Consider the following 17,888-nt stretch of genomic DNA (forward strand, 5'->3'; position numbering starts at 1 on the left):
TTATCATTTATGTGTTAATCAAAAAGATGATTTTTTATTGAACTGATAAAGCTGAGCATACAACATGCCAACATGGCTGATCACAAAAATAAACACTAATTAATAGTCAAAAATACAGCAAAAAAAGGGACTCATAAAAGCTGATGAACAATACATACATGTACAATTATTAAATATCATGAGTGTGTATTTATGGACACATCAAGCATCACATATAATTATTAAGTATTACATAATTAACACAATTACTCATCATCATGTGTGTCCTTAAAGAAAGCGCTTCTCCTTTTTCTTTTCATATGTCACTCAGTCAACCGACACATTACTGCCACAAGTGGTGGAAAAGTATGACAATAAGTCAGAGTAGTGTATAAAGAAAGTATAGCCAACTCAGTTTCAGGCGATTTCCTCAATGATTGGTCAAAAGGCACTCATGTCACCACAGGGCGCCATGACTGCTACTAACTTAACCTTTTGTGCAACATGGGGCTGTGCCACCCACGAAAATAGTGGAAACCTTTTACATTGCTTTAACCTGAATCTGGAAAGAAAAAAGTATAGAAAGTGCTATAAGTTAAGTAAGATATGGGCAAAATGAGGGTAATAAGTTATTTTTTGGTCGTTCTGTGTATTCTTTTTACGTTTATTGCGCCTTCAGGTGCGTTTTTAGAGTGCCTGCTGGTCACTTAACACCGCAGGAATGTAGCAGCAAGGCTGCAAATTTATACTTTCACAAAATAAGAGCATGTTTAATTATAAGTTATTGACCTGGAATATGTTTAAAACTATCCATCCATCCATACATTTTCTACCGCTTATTCCTTTTTGGCGCCTATCTCAGCTACAATCAGGCGGAAGGCGAGGTACACCCTGGACAAGTCGCCATCTCATCGCAGGGCCAACACAGATAGACAGACAACATTCACACTCACATTCACACACTAGGGACCATTTAGTGTTGCCAATCAACTTATCCCCAGGTGAATGTCTTTGGAAGTGGGAGGAAGCCGGAGTACCCGGAGGAAACCGACGCATTCACGGGGAGGACATGCAAACTCCACACAGAAAGATCCCAAGCCTGGGATTGAACCCAAGACTGCAGGACCTTCGTATTGTGAGGCACACGCACTAACCCCTCTTCCACCGTGAAGCCTGTGAAGTTTAAAACTATACATGGACAAATTATTTTGTGCAATAGCATGCAACTGGGCACAGCCACCCACGTTTTTGATAGCAGTCATGGTGCCTTTTGTTTAGTTGGCCATATTCTCTTTATACATGACTCTGCAGTAAGTACTGTAACTGTACTTTGTAATTGTACTTTGTGGTTAACAGCATGAAATTGTATGAACAATTGTAATAACACTCAAAGGACACACCCTGTAAATACTTAACATTCTACCTGCTGCAAATATAAGTTTAAGTTGAAATGTTTTGTATTTAATAAAAAATATATAAATTCCTCCAGTGAAACTTAGCAGTAATTACAGATTGCCTTTCAGTCACATGTTGCGTGTGTTGTCTAAAAGAGGCTGCATGGAGTCATCCACGGCACCACCAGGTGCACCCTGGGTGACGGCAAGTGTGGCCTGCTGTGGTAGGAGGGATGGGTCAGTCAGGATGGACGTGGACGTACTCAGGAGACGGAGTGAACTCAGGACCACTGCAGTTATCATTTGTAGATGATAATTATGTGTACAAAAAATGTAAATGTTGACCACATTGTCAAAGATATGAAAACATGTTCAGTCAATGATGATTGTATTATATGTTGTATTTAGGGTTGTACGGTATACCGGTACCAAAAGCACTGTGGCCTACAGCCTTTGAAAAATACCAGTATATTTCCTCATCCGCATACTGCTATGCTGCTGTGACGTTGCTGAACCGAGGAGCATGTTTATTGCGTTAGTGCGCAATCCCACACAGAGTGCACAAAAACAAACAGTTATGAGAGGAAAACTGTCAAATAAAGTGTGGTATACTGAATGCAATTGTTATCATTTATGTTGTAAAAGTGTTATTATAAGGTTTCCCCAGTACAGGGCAAACTAGCCTTCTTTTTTCTACTGTAAGCTACTGGATGTTCAGAGCTAGAAGAACCAAAGGTACTGAAAAAAATGTGTCGGTACAATGCTTACATTGGACTGAGAACTACATTTTTAACTAAACTATAGGATGTTGTGCCAAGTTATTTTGGTCACAATGCAACATAAAGGCAATTCCACTGTTTGATAAAGAGGCGGCATGAAGCGCAATATGAAGGTATTTGGGCTTCAGAACTATCGATCAACGTGGCGCTTTAAAGCAGGCCTGGGCAATTATTTTGACTCGGCGGGGCCAAATTTAGACGAAAAAAGTGTGTCTGGCGGCCAGTATATCTTTTTTAGGGGCACTAATACAAAACCTCCCAATAATGTCTGATTGAATGATAAAAACGTTATGACAGACCGCCTTAAAAAACGGAAAGGAATTTTACGTTTATTTTACTGAATGAGATACCCAGAATGTACATGAAAATAAAGAATGTGGGGTTTACAATATTAACTATGACCGATGAAACACTAAATGTTCACAACATATGAACTTCACACCCCTTCTCGATCGACATATTTTACAATCAAGCGAAACGCAACAAAAATACAACAAACAGCGAAATATTAACGTGACGGGTAAAGAAAAACACATGCAATTTGATATATTTGATATATCATTAAGCTTTAGAACTTTGCTGTAAAAATCTTCTTCCGCGTCTGTCCCTGACACCCACATTTCAGGCCGGCTGCATTGGAAACACTCTTTGGAAACGCTTCCTACCCACACTGCTTGGTGCCTCGTCTGAGCTGCTGTGACTTAGATGACCATAGTAACTAATTAGATGACCATAGTATCTAGTATGTCATGCAAAAGCGCAAATTCCAACCATTGAAATACTTTGTAAAGTTCAAGATTCAGGGTCATTTGAAAACGTCACTGCCCATCATAACGGCAGCTACAGTTTCGATCTTAAAGATCTAAAAAATATATTTTGGAATGTCTTGCGGGCCAGATTGAAAATCTTAAACAGCCCCCACGTGGCCCTAGGCCTTAATTTGCCCAGGTCTGCTTTAAAGCGCCACGCTGCAAGCAGTGCTTTAAAACATGCTTCGCCAGAGGTGGCAAAACCACCTGTGTTTCAAATTTAGGTAAACATTTAAATAAAAATAATCCAGACCTGCAAAACGGGTTTAAATGTAATATAGTTAATATTTTGTGCACATACAGAAACATAGACCCGCACACAGCTGCAAGGTTCGATGCCAAATAATTGCAAGTGAAATTACTGAATTTTGTAGCACATTGCTAAAATGTATTATTTGTGTACATTTAGCCTTAGTATTGATTTACTAATGATTGTATTTGTCTTAAAGCACAGACCAATACTGCTAACCATAAATCATGAAGCATTTGATACAATATCCATCCATCCATCCATTTTCTACCGCTTATTCCCTTTGGAGTCGCAGGGGGCGCTGGTGCCTATCTCAGCTACAATTGGGCAAGTCGCCACCTCATTGCAGGGCCAACACAGATAGACAGACAACATTCACACTCATATTCACACACTAGGGCCAATTTAGTGTTGCCAATCAACCTATCCCCAGGTGCATGTCTTTGGAAGTGGGAGGAAGCCGGAGTACCCGGAGGGAACCCACGCATTCAGGGGGATGACATGCAAACTCCACACAGAAAGATCCCGAGCCCGGGATTGAACCCTGACTACTCAGGACCTTCGTATTGTGAGGCAGACGCACTAACCCCTCTACCACCGTGAAGCCCCTGCATTTGATACAATATCAGTAAAAATTGTAATTTTATTCCAACCTAATCCTAGATTATGGCAGACTATATGTAAAATATAAAATTGTAAATTGTTCTCTGAGTGCAAAATTAAAAGCCCAATGTGTTTAATGCCTTTTTTTTAATCTTCTAAAATTGTTCTTTGAGTGCAATAAGAACCATAAACTATTTAAAGATTTTTTTATTAAAATGTGCTCCCCTCTATTTAAAAAAATATAGAAAAGTATCAAAAAATATCGAAATATATTTTGGTACCAGTACCAAAATATTGGTATCGGGACAACCCTTGTAGTAGTATTATATCATACTTACTGGGTCTGAGGGAAGGCAGTGAACAATGTTGGTCCAGCCAGGACAAAGTGGACTGACACAGTAATTCCACACTGGCAGTGGACACCATTCCATTGTAGGACTCAAATAGCGGCTCCATGATGACGCTGAACTGACGCCAAGTTTAGGACATCATTTTTATTTGTGCTGCATCGATTTATTGATTTGCGTTCTCACATGGAACATATTGTTTCTGCTAGGAAACATCACTGTTTAGTCACAAAACATGTTAAATATGCTACTTTGTTCTATAGATAAACATGGTGTTGTTAAACAATTTGAATTTCTGATCACATTATTCACAGGGTTGATGTGGATTTATTAAAAGATAATTAATTTTTATATTATATTAATACAGTTATACATGTACACAATAATAAGACTTGTATAAAATGTACATTTATACATTCAAATAAATTGAGAGCTTTGCCTTCCGGCTCAGCTCCTTCTTCACCACAACAGATCAATACAGCGTCCGCCTTACTGAAGACGCCGCACCGATCCGCCTGTCGATTTCACGATCCAGTCTTCCCTCACTCATGAACAAGACTCCTAGGTACTTGAACTCGTCCACTTGGGACAAGATTTTCTCCTCAACCTGGAAATGGCACTCCACCCTTTCCCGGGCGAGAACCCTGGACTTGGACTTGGAGGTGCTGATTCTCATCCCAGTCGCTTCCCACTCGGCTGCGAACCGATCCAGTGAGAGCTGAAGATCCTGGCTTGTTGAAGCCACCAGGACCATATCATCTGCAAAAAGCAGAGACCTAATCCCGCAGCCACCAAACCGGATTCCCTCAAAGCCCTGACTGCGCCTAGAAATTCTGTCCATAAAAGTTATGAACAGAATTGGTGACAAAGAACAGCCTTGGCAGGGTCCAACCCTCACTGGAAACCAGTCCGACTTACTGACGGCAACGCGGACCAAGCTCTGACACTGATCATACAGGGAGCGGACTGCCACAATCAGAGTCCTTTACCCCATACTCTCTGAGCACTCCTCACAGGACTTCCCGGGGGAAACGGTCTGATGCCTTCTCCAAGTCCACAAAGCACAAGTAGACTGGTTGGGCGAACTCCCATGCACCCTCAAGGACTCTGCGGAGAGTATAGTACTGGTCTACCGTTCCGTGACCAGGATGAAAACCACTTTGTTCTTCCTGGATTCGAGGTTCGACTATCTGGTTCCCCTTCTTAAAAAGAGGAACCACTACCCCGGTCTGCCAATCCAGAGGTACCGCCCCCGATGTCCATGCGATGTTGCAGAGTCTTGTCAACCAAGACAGCCCCACAGCATTCAGAGCCTCAAGGAACTCCGAGCAGATCTCATCTACCCCCGGGGCCTTGCCACAGAGGAGCTTTTTAACTACCTCGGCAACCTCAATCCCAGAAATAGGAGAGCCCACCACAGATTCCCCAGGCACTGCATCCTCATAGGAAGACATGTTGGTGTGATTGAGGAAGTCTTCAAAGTATTCCCTCCACCGATCCACAACAGCCGCAGTAGAGGTCAGCAGCACACCATTCGCACCATACACAGTGTTGACAGTGCACTGCTTCCCCCCCTGAGGAGATGGATGGTGGTCCATAATCGCTTCGAAGCCGTCCGGAAGTCGTTTTCCATGGCTTGCCCAAACTCCTCCCATGTCAGAGTTTTTGCCTCTGCGACCGCTAAAGCTGCACTTTGCTTGGCCTGTCACCTGTCTGCTGCCTCTGAAGTCCCATGAGCCAAAAGGACCCGATATGGCTCTTTCTTCAGCTTGATGGCATCCCTCACTGCTGGTGTCAACCAGCGGGTTCTACGGTTACCGCCACGACAGGCACCAACCACCTTGCGGCCACAGCTCCAATCAGCCGCCTCGACAATAGAGGCACGGAACATGGTCCACTCGGACTCAATGTGCAGCACCTCCCTTGTGACATGTTCATAGGTCTTCCGGAGGTGGGAATTGAACCACTCTCTGATAGGAGACTCTGCTAGGCGTTCCCAGCAGACAGTCACAATGCGTTTGGGCCTGCCAGGTCTGCCCGGCATTCTTCCCCATCATCAGGGCCAGCTCACAACCAGGTGGTGATCGGTAGAAAGCTCCACCCCTCTCTTCACCCGAGTTTCCAAAACATCAGGCCGCAAATCCGATGACACAACTACAAAGTCAATCATGGAACTTCAGGCGAGGGTGTCCTGGTGCCAAGTGCACATATGGACACCCTTGTGTTTGAACATTGTGTTTGTTATGGACAATCTGTGATGAGCACAAAAGTCCAATAACAAAACATCACTTGGGTTCAGATCCGAGCGGCCATTCTTCCCAAGCACGCATCTCCAGGTTTCACCGTCGTTGCCGACATGAGCGTTGAAGTCCCCTAGCAGAACAAGGGAATCACCACAGTGGGTACTCTGAGCTGCTGTTTGGTGCGTAAGCACACACAACAGTCAGGACCCGTCCCCCAACCCAAAGGCGGAGGGAAGCTACCCTCTCGTCTATTGGGTTGAACTCAAACGTGCAGGCATTGAGCCGGGGGGCAACAACAATTGCCACCCCAGCCCGTCGCCTGTCATTGCTTGCAACGCCTGCGTGGAAGAGAGTCCAGCCCTTCTCAAGAGAACAGGTTCCAGAGCCCTTGCTGTGCGTTGAAGTGAGTTCATCTATATCTAGCCGGAACGTTTCACCTCGGTCACCAGCTCAGGCTCCTTCCCTCCCAGCGATGTGACGTTCCACGTCCCAAGAGCTAGCTTATGTAGCTGAGAATCGGACCACCAAGTGCCCTGCCTTCGACTACCGCCCAGCGCACACTGCACCCGACCTCTATGACCCCTCCCATGAGTGGTGAGCCCATTGGAGGGGGGACCCTTGTTACCTCTTTGGGCTGAGCCCGGCCGGGCTCGCCATCGTGCCCCACCTCCGGGCCTGGCTACAGAGGGGAGCCCTGGTAACCCGTGTCTGGGCCAGGGAAATATAGGTCTTCGATTTGTACAAACGTTTGTCCTTGTCATAAAGGTCTTTCAGCAAAACGTTTCAAATTTGTTAAATCACATTGCGAGCACTAAATGATTACCACATTAGTGAATTTGTATCTTCTGTGTGCAGTAACAATTAGCATATATTCTGCATATACATGAAGACAAATACACTGAATGGATTGTAAACTATTCTGATTATTTAACATACACAACCCCGATTTAGTAGAATATCTTTGCGTGCTATCAAAATTGCACATGTTCTAATACATGCAAACTTTTAGCAAATGAGACTAAATGTAATGTCAGACTAAATGTTTGATAATGTTTTTTATCAAACCATTATGTTTCAGCACACATAACCAATGATGTCATACATAGAAACACTGCTGAGTATATACACAGTTCTTATAACTGCGGTTTCTTAGAAACTATGTATACTGTGTCTAACCTAATGTATTATTACCACAGTAAGGATACAATCCAGAACTTCCAGTTTTGCAGAGTCTGTGTCTGGACGTACTCTCTGAACTTTTTCCTCATGTGGTCAAAGTGCTGGCGTGTAATGGGCACGCCGGTGGCTGGTAGCTGCTGCTGGCATGAACTGTAAGGAAAAACACAGTCAAGAGTTGAGATACTGTGACATAGAGTGTAAGACTTTAAAGTCCATCTGCTTCTTTTGTGTATGTGAGCAGCTAGTGACATAGCATCGCTTTGTATTGTTTTATTGATTTATTTTATTGAATTGCTGGGTAAGTAAAGAAAAATGGTCATTTTCATTAGCATACAGTAACAATACACTTTATTAGGTCTTCAACCTTAAAAGACCCAGAGCCCACTCAGGTTTTAATAGACAGATAGATAGATAGATAGATAGATAGATAGATAGATAGATAGATAGATAGATAGATAGATAGATAGATAGATAGATAGATAGATAGATAGATAGATAGATAGATATCTAACGATATTACTTTATTGATGCCCTCAGGAGAGGTATTGGAGAACGGCAAACTCTACACATAAAGACCTGAAGCACGGGAATTGAATCCAGGCCCTTCTCGCCGTGAGGCACGAGCGCTGACCACTTTACCACCATGCTACCACATAAAATTATCCATCCATCCATCTATTTTCTACCGCTTATTCCCTTTCGGGGTCGCGGGGGGCGCTGGCGCCTATCTCAGCTACAATCGGGCGGAAGGCAGGGTACACCCTGGACAAGTCGCCACCTCATCGCAGGGCCAACACAGATTTTTGTTGTGCTAAAATAAATAAACCAAATGAGTAATGAATATGGTTCTTCACTGAACTGTCAATAAAATTTAAGTGCAAATACAAATGCAGTTTCAGCATTTAGTTATCATTTTTGCACTTAAGAAACTTATCTATGACTTTAGCTGGAGACCTTGTCTGTTTGATATTGTTATTACTGCCACACATGGTGGAAAACGGTGTTACAACTAAGTTGCTGCGGCCCATACGGAAAACAGTTGAGAAACAGATTGTAAAAGTCACTGTCTTGCGGTACCACGGATGCACGTCAAAGTAGCCAAGCACATCGACTTTTCAACAGGTTTAATGTTTTTCAACACAACCATTCAATAATCAGATTTCTTTTTTGGACTTTCCAGTCTCTTCTCCAAACTTCCTCCTCCTCCTGCACCCGGCCGCTCACTGTTACAGACAACAGATGATTAGTTTAACACGTACCACCTGTGCAATCCAATCATCTGCCAACTGTGTCTCTCCGTCAGCACATGCCACCACCCGTCCGATGGCGCTCTGTTTCCGCCCCATGGCCAGAGGCGTTTGACCTTTACTCCTGCGGCGCGCTGATCACAATCCCCTTCCACACAGATATTTTTTGGCAGCCCTACAGGGGGAGCTTGCGGCCCAACAAAGGGGCCCCACCCTATTGTGAAGAAACACTTCTCTACTGTGTCCTGCGGGTGGCGGTAAATGTCACCATTGTTTAACTCACAGCAGCATGGCAGTTTCGCAAAGTCTCTCTTCTGCTCGCTCTCTGTCAGTGGTATTGATGATCAGCTGGCTTGCTCTAATGGGCCTTGTCGAGATTAGAGTTTCATGATAAATAATATATACAGGTATATTTATATATTTTATATATATTTTAAATTTAAACATGCCAGCATACCACAAAGGATGCACAAAACTTTGACTCATGTTTGATTATTCAATGTATTAATACAATAAAGGAGAGCTTCTTACGGTACACAGGTGACGATCCCTGCTTTCTGCACGCTTTAGTTTTAGTTGCCAACTGAATTTCCATTTTGTCTCTTTTCGTATTTAAAGTTGACGTTTTTTGAATACTATTCAACATTCATCCAAGCACATCGCGTTTGAAATAAACTAATGCAGCCAGCACAGATCAAACACAAACAATCCAACCAGTAGTTTTCAGAAAACACCTCAAGTGCACAAAGTTCCCATGTCAGCATATTCCAGCACGAAGAAACTGTGCAACAAAACCGAGTCCAGTACATTGTTCTCATCGAATAAAACGTATCAGTGTCTAAAGCTGAATTTAAAACACAAACAAAAAAGTCAGGTGGTCCTTCCTGCTTTCCAGGAGCGCAAATGAAAATTGCAGCTAGTCCTGGCATGTTGGTGCTGTTCTTTGGTGCTTGGTCAAACTCGTGACACTTCCCCTGTCATCATTTTCAAAATGGAGGAGGCTGATTTCAATACCGGTAATTTGAAATCGCATAAAGGGAAGAAGATAGAGAGCTATTCAGTAGGATTTAAGGTCCAAGCTTACATCACACTCAAATTTTTACTACATGCCTTTGGTAAGTGCCGGAGTGAGAAGAGGTTTTAAAATAATTAGCGCATGCTTACTTTTACCGCATGCCTTTGGTAAGCGCAACGCAAGAGTGAGGAGAGGTTTTAAATTAAGTAGCGCCCCGGTGGCAATTCAAGGAAATACGGTAAAAAAAAAATGTATGTTGATGACGCGCTTTGACATCAAGAGTGCGTTTTGTGGTGTATTTATTAACACTCAGCTATCCCTGCATGGAATGATGGGACTACGATGCCAAACTGATGCTATATATATGACATCCATCCATCCATTTTATACTGCTTGTCCCGTTCGGAGTCGCGGGGGGTCGCTGGAGCCTATCTCAGCTGCATTTGGGCGGAAGGCAGTGTACACCCTGGACAAGTCGCCACTTCATCACAGGGCCAACACAGATAGACAGACAACGTTCACACTCACATTATACATATGACAATGTTTAGCAAAACATGACATAGTAGTTGTGGAGAGGCGGGGCCGGCCCAAGATGGAAGCGTGGACGACGAGCGAGTGGCGGGAGAGTGGCGAGGCGGGGCGCGCCGGGAGCGATGCTGCAATCGAGATCAGGTGCGTGGATCGCGAACCTGAGGACAATTAACTAATCTCCTGTCACTGTGTAAAAGGGCAGCAGCAAAGGAGGGTGAGGAGGAACGACAACTGGGCAAGCAGCAACGCATGCAGCAGCGAAAGAGAGCGCGTGCGAGAGGCAGACGACGCGGACGGCTAAAAAACGGAACCGAGGAGCGAGCCGGTATGGCCGCAGAGCTGAAAAGCAACCCGAAAGAGACTTTTTCTTATTGAAAAATAAAGAAGTCTACACCTGCTCGCAGAATGTCTGTGCTTGGTGGTCCTGGGAACCCACGCGACGGCTTGAGATCGTCACAGTAGTGATCATGTTAATTACATCTGTGCATATACAAACACACGCACACGCGCACGCACACACACACACACACACACTAACTTTCAGAGCTCTCTCGTCTATATGTGCATTATTACCTTTGTAAAAGTATGATGTTGGACGTAACTCTTGTATTGGATCTATTGCTGGTCTGCTAAATGTTATCTATCTGTGTTGATGGACCAGCACATACCCACACCTCTACTCCAAAAGCACATGCAGAAGTCCAACCAAACTAAGTCTTACTTGATGGCAGAGTTCAGATGCTGGATCTCATTTTGAAGTCGCTGCACCTCCTCCTGCAACAGAGATCTCTCCTGCTGCATTTTGCTGATGTGCTTTGCAGTCTTCTGCAGCGTGGTGGCTTTGCTGATCTGAACCACAGACAAGATGCTACATTGAAACAATACAGCACACAGTTGGTTTTTTTTACATACGTGTGTCCGTTCTTAGCACCTTTATGCTTGGCTGAGAGCTGAGTGTTGTCACAAGGTTATGTAGAGTGTCAAATCCCAGTTTAATATTGAAACGCCTCTTCTGCTCAGCAGAGATGTGAGTTATCCTCCTGTTCTGAGTTTGCTGCTGAATACACATACACTCTATGCACGTCACACAAACGTTATGCTCAAACACATTTTCTGAATCATTGACTACATATACCGTATTACTTATTGTACTAAATGTACCTGCTTTAGGAATAACATCTTTACCGACACACACTGTTTATTTTGTCTGACAGTGTGTGTTTAACTGTAATCTCATTTAACGTCTCTTAACCCCACATGCGACTTACTGTTACAATATATCATCATTAGGGCTGTCAAACCGCATTTTGTCTATAGTTAACTAATAATTAATTAAGGATAATCACAAATAAAAAATGTTTTGTGTGAATGTGGACTGAATGAATAGTGTCAAGTGCTTTGGGTCTCTGGAAAAGGTGGTATATAAATTCAATCCATTATTTGTATTTTTGATTAAGTAACTTCTTTTATGGGAAAGTAACTATTCAGTATAATAATATGTATCCACCCATTTTCTTGACATTTATAACTTATTTGGATGTATTCTTATAGGAACAGCACATATTAATAAACATATGTAATATGAAAATATGTCAGGTTTTAGAAAGGCTATTTTCCACCTTAAATCCCGAGGCAGGTTGGTGTCTACATGAAATTAAATAACAGTAACATTAAATAAAAAAAACAAACTGAGAAAGGTCAGGATCACCACAGATTCTGTGACAATCTGTCACTTCATTTCTGTTAGTTTTTCGTGTTGTTGTATTTACTTCCTGTTCAGTGCTCTTATTTTGTTGTATTTTCTGTTTTATTCACGGAGCACTTTTGTTTTTCTCTTTTCGTTGATTGGCAGCGGTTCACACCTGCTGTCAATCACACTATTGTCTATTTATGTTTCACTCGAGCACTCCTCAGTGCTCGATGATAATATTATGTTGAGAACGTTTATCTGCACGACTGCTTTATGTTTGCTTTTGTTATTTTCTTATGAGTATTAAATATTCTTATCTTCACTCAACTCTCCTGGATTCTTGCATCATCGGGGACACACCACTGCAGACATGCGAGTTCCCAACAGTATCATCGAGCCAGAAAGTGTCCTCGCGAGAATCCCTGTCGGCAATCCTCAGCCGACGTTCTGGACCGCACAATTCCTGGAGGACTTGAAGGCCAGGTTTGTGCGGTCCCAGCCAACAGACGCGGACCCTCTTCCCGCGGCAACGCTACCGGCTACGGCTCTCCGACCGGCTCGTCCTCTGCCGCCATCCTTCCTCTCGGCAACGCTGCCGGCTACGGCTCACCGACCGGCGCACCCGCCTCCTCCTTCACGTCTCGCGGCTCCCGCGGCTCCGTCGCCGACTACGGCTCTCCGACCGGCACGCCCGCTGCCGCCATCCTTCCCGTCGTCTACTGTGCTGCTTCTCCTTGCTCCTACGCAGCTTCCAGCGGTTTCTCCCAGGATACTCTTCCTGCCGGCTCCCGCTCTCTTTTCTGGTTCGCCGAGGGCTCCAGTGGAGACCACTGTGAAGTCTCTTTTGTCCTCCTGCTGGGACTCGGCGCGGGACCTGTCTTTGTCCCTCCTCCTGGCCCCCTCCCACCCGTCCCTGGTTTTCGCACCATGGGACTCCGACGATGAGGCACGTCTTCCGGCTAGTGTGGACGGCGTCTGGCAGCCGCCTAGTGGAGGGGGGGCATACTATACACAGCGGTGCAGTCAGGCACACACCGCTGTCATCCTCGCCAGCGTCTCCTTCCACGGAGACATCTACGTCTGGCGGGCTTTCGCACAGCTCCAACGCCGGCTCCACGCCGAGTTCCAACGCCGAGCTCCAACGCCGAGCTCCACGCCGAGTTCCAATGCCGGCTCCACGCCAAGTTCCAACGCTGGCATTACGCACGGCTCCAATGCCGCCAGTAGCAGCACCACGCCAAGCTTTGTCGCGCCGGCATCTGCTACTCCTCGGCCGGCATCTGCTGCTCCTCGCCCGGCATCTTCATCTGTCGCTTCCACGCCGCCGATGACGCCTGCCACTACTCGCGGTGGTGCAGCTGAGCACACACCGCTGTCATCATGAACGCCGCCGATGACACCTGCTGCTTCCATGCCGCTATCATCCACGCCATCATCATTGTCGTCATCGTCGCCGCCTGCTCCAACGCCGGCATATGCTGCTCCTCGGCCGGCATATGCTGCTCCTCGGCCGGCATTTGCTGCTCCTCGCCCGGCGTCTTCATCGGCCGCTTTCACGCCGCCGATGAAGCCTGCAGTTTTTACGCCGCCGATGACGCCTGCGGTTTCCACGCCGCCGATTACGTCTGCTGCTTCCTGGCCTGCTTCAGCGCGCCCGCCTCTACATCGGCCGCGGATGTGGCCGTGCTCTGTGCGTTCTCCTCGCGGGACGCACTCCCCTCTTTTTCGGCCAGTGATGTGGCCGTTCCCTGGCCGCCCGCCTCGCCAGTTCCGGCGGTGCGTAGAGCCACCTGACTTTCCCTCGCTGGCTGCGGGGACACGAGGTTTGGCGACCTTCCACCAAATCCTCCCTCCACGCTCCCTTACATTTTGGACTTTTTTCCATTTTTTTTTTCTTTTCCAGGGAACATCTGGTATCTGTTCCTTGAGGGGGAGGTCCTGTGACAATCTGTCACTTCATTTCAGTTAGTTTTTCGTGATTTTGTATTTACTTCATGTTCAGTGCTCTTATTTTGTTGTATTTCCTGTTTTATTCACGGAGCACTTTTGTTTTTCTCTTTTCGTTGATTGGCAGCTGTTCACACCTGCTGTCAATCACACTATTGTCTATTTATGTTTCACTCGAGCACTCCTCAGTGCTCGATGATAATATTATGTTGAGAACGTTTATCTGCACGACTGCTTTATGTTTGCTTTTGTTATTTTCTTATGAGTATTAAATATTCTTATCTTCACTCAACTCTCCTGGATTCTTGCATCATCGGGGACACACAACTGCAGACACGCAAGTTCCCAACAGATTCATTACATTCATGAGTAAAAGAAAGCTCAAAAAATGAAAATGAAATAAAAATACAATTAAAAAGTGTATATGTGATGCTTTACACACAGTCCGAAAAAAAATGTCATGATGTAATAATGCACACAGCCAAAATAAAATGTCAGGATGTAAAAAATACAGATGTGTAAATGATGTCTAAGTGCTTGATTAAATTACAGTTTATCATTGTGTTTATTAATTTGTGTGATCACAAATTTGGTAACTTTTGAAACAGGCCCTTAATTGAATATTTCAAAGCTAGAGAATTCCCTGTGGTAGTTTAATGTCATCATTTATTGGGGGCGGAACTAATCCATGTAGACATGTATACAGTATATCAGACATCCATCCATCAATTTCCTACCGCTTGTCCCTCCCGGGGTCGCGACGGTGCTGGAGCCTATCCCAGCTGCACTCGGGCAATAGGCGTTTTTTCTTGTTTCTTTTTTTTATGATCACAGCTTAGTAGATTGTATTTGTAAATAATATTACAGAGATAGTAAGTAAAATATTTATTGACCAAAATTGTCAAAGCTAGAGTAATTCTATTGGTTCCAGATTTGTTTTACCAGTTAGTCATACAATCATTTATGTAAGGAAATATCATGCAAGGCAGAAACATTATGACAGCTTTTTCAGTTAAAGACTGTGGAGAGACGCGGCCGACGGGCCAACAGAGCGCGGATAGAGGCGTTCTGGACCAGAATGGAGGCCAGGAGGCGGGGCATGCGGCGGCGAGGAGAGGCGTGACGCACGCGGAGCGGCACAAGAACGGCAATCTGAGTCAGGTGCGTAAAACACACACCTGCTCACAATCTGCGCATCTGCTCCTAGATTATAAGAGAGGCGAAGGGGGCACGATCGAGGAGAGAGAGAGGAGGAAACCATGGCAACCCGACCACGAGCACGACAACCGAGCACGGCAAGATGAGTCCCCGCCACAGACACAGCAGGCGAGCACCGAAAGGTGCAGCGCGACCAGGAAGAAGAACCGGCGCACTAGAAATGGGTGCGGCCTTCTGGCCCGAAGAAAGGTTGTGCGAAACAATAAAAGTCAATCAAACCTGCTACGACGCGTCATGTGTCCAGTGTCATCGCAACTCACACGAGGACGGCTGGGAGTCAGTCACAAAGACATTCTTATTTGATTAGAATTATGTGTGTTGGATTTATTTGTCTTAGACACCATCGGGATATGTTTTCTGAAAGAAAGAACTGAGTCCATTTTAATGTTACTCCTCGGTATTTAAGTTCCTTTACTACCCTTTGTTGTTTACTTCCAACTGAGGAATGTGTTTTGTTTTGTTTGTTTAGAAAAACATACAAACAGTTTTATGTGTGTTGAGAAGGCAGGGCGTCGTTAGACAGACTTGAACAAGTGTAAGGGCTGATGAAAGTATCCGAGCAGCGTCTTCATTAGTTTTAGAACTTGTAAATATTACTGCATAATCTGCGTATAACTGTATGTCTACACTTTTAAAAATATCAGGAAAATCGTTTATATACAGTAAAATGGGGCCCAAAATGTATTGTTGTCGTACCCTTACAGGACAATCTTGAAAGTATGATTTAAGTTAAGTTAAAGTACCAATGATTGTCACACACACACGAGGTGTGGTGAAATGTTTCCTCTGCATTTGATCTATCCCCTTGTTCACCCTACGGGAGGTGAGGGGAGCAGTGATACTTTTTGGTGATTTAACCCCCAATTCCAACCCTGAGTGCCAACTAGGAAGGTAGTGGATCCCATTTGTATAGTCTTTGGTATGATTCGACCGGAGTTTGAACTCTCAACCTACCGATCTCATGGCGGACACTCTAACCACTAGGCCACTGAGTAGTAAGTTTTACTGTATTTACGAAAGTGCATTTGGTTCTGTTTGATAAATACTATTCCATCCATTTTGTGGCATACGTGGAAAAATTAAGACATTAATTTTGATAAAATTACATGATTGTCCACAGAATCCATTGGTTTTCTCAAATAAAATAAAAACTGTACCTACATATTTTTGTTTTTTTATCAGATTTACATGTAACATTTAAAAATATGTATTGTTATTGCAGATTTAGTTGAATGATTTGCACAAAATTCAAATGTAATGGGGAGGAAAGGGGTTTGGCCATCATTGAGATGTGTGATTAGTTGTTTTGCAACCCACTGGGAGTATAATAATTGGCCTGTAATTATTTACATCACTTCTGTCACCTCTGACTTATACGCTAGGTGTATTTATTTTAGTCCCCTCGGACAGTCTCATGTTTAATTGATGAATTGATTCATTTAATGATTGGACATACGATTGCTTCCAAATTCTTATACTTTTATGGAATCCAGCATCAAGATTGTAGACGTCTTCAGCTTTGGAATTCGTCAAGGTAATTATTATATTGAAAACCTTTGATACAGTTATTTATTTTATGTTGAAAGTCTTTTGGGCACGACTTATTTAATTTTTAATGCAAATATGGAAGTGAAAACATTTGCCAATTTCTTCCAGTGCAAAAAGGATAAGTTACGATGTATTTTGTCCTTAGCTTTGGAATTATTCAAGGTTGAAAACCTCTAAAACAGTTATCTGTTTTATGTTGAAAGTATTTTGGGAACTATTTATTTAATTTTTAGTGAAAGGATGGAATTAAAAACATTGCATATTTCTTCCACACAGTGCAAAAATGATAAGTTCATAAAATTGGTCCTTACCTTACTTGAGTCTAGCTTTCCATACCCAGACTGTTGACATTCTGGATGAGAGACATTGTCTAATGGGATGGGGGATGATTTTTGCCCCAAATACCCTACAAAAAGAAAATAAACAATTGCATGTTGTAGAAATTAGTTACAATGCTACTGCAGTTGTATGTGTTTTAGTGACTCTTCTAGCGTGTATGTATCTCTGCTGATCTTACTTCAGTGGCCACTTCCCTCTGAGAACTTGCTGTTTCAAGGCTTTGAGAATTTGTATTGATCCATTGTTCATCTTTGGTGTAATGATGATTATGTTTAAAGAATTATTCTAAAATTTATTGATCATTCATTGGTCATACACCTATTCACGTTCTTGATAGAGAACATCAAGTTGTCGTGAAAAATTCAACAGTTGGACGAAAACATTTCAATGTTTAGAGAAGGTGAATTTAAGATGCAAAAGTTATACAGTGGAACTTTGATTTACGAATGCCTCTAGTTGCGACCTTTTCAGTCTACAAACTTTTTTTAAATCAAGCTAAATATGCCTCTGTGTGAGAACAATGTCTCGACGTACCAGCGCTTCATTCATTCATTTGTTTTGTGTACCTCTTATGGGGGCTACCATTTTGATGATATCCCTTCCTGTACATATGGCACAAAAATTTTGAAGAGGCGGGCTCCTAAATCACATCCTGTTTGCATTTTTGCAAGGACGACATGGCGACGCACAGGTTGGCTTGCAAATATGGAAGAAACAAGTCCACAATTGCAACCATTGAAAAAAGGACGTTTCTACGGTTGCTGACT

General features: G+C 43.7%; 1 protein-coding gene across 3 annotated transcripts in view; it reads right to left on the reverse strand.

Moving 5' to 3' along the window:
• LOC133551501 (MLX-interacting protein) overlaps positions 1–17,888 on the reverse strand; it is a 61,323-nt gene continuing 43,435 nt past the window's right edge. The window contains exons 12-17 of one of the 3 annotated variants that reach the window (XM_061898263.1): positions 17,094–17,188; positions 11,311–11,433; positions 11,101–11,228; positions 7,610–7,733; positions 4,153–4,282; positions 1–1,663 (exon numbers count right to left, since the gene is read on the reverse strand). In XM_061898263.1, coding sequence (XP_061754247.1) covers positions 1,503–1,663; positions 4,153–4,282; positions 7,610–7,733; positions 11,101–11,228; positions 11,311–11,433; positions 17,094–17,188 — 761 coding nt within the window. In that variant the 3' untranslated portion in view covers positions 1–1,502. Of the gene's footprint in view, positions 1,664–4,152; positions 4,283–7,609; positions 7,734–11,100; positions 11,229–11,310; positions 11,437–17,093; positions 17,189–17,888 lie in introns of all 3 variants that reach the window. The other 2 variants (XM_061898264.1, XM_061898262.1) reach the window with 2 other exon arrangements.

This window comes from Nerophis ophidion, linkage group LG04, assembly GCF_033978795.1.
Source record: "Nerophis ophidion isolate RoL-2023_Sa linkage group LG04, RoL_Noph_v1.0, whole genome shotgun sequence".
NCBI lineage: Eukaryota > Metazoa > Chordata > Actinopteri > Syngnathiformes > Syngnathidae > Nerophis > Nerophis ophidion.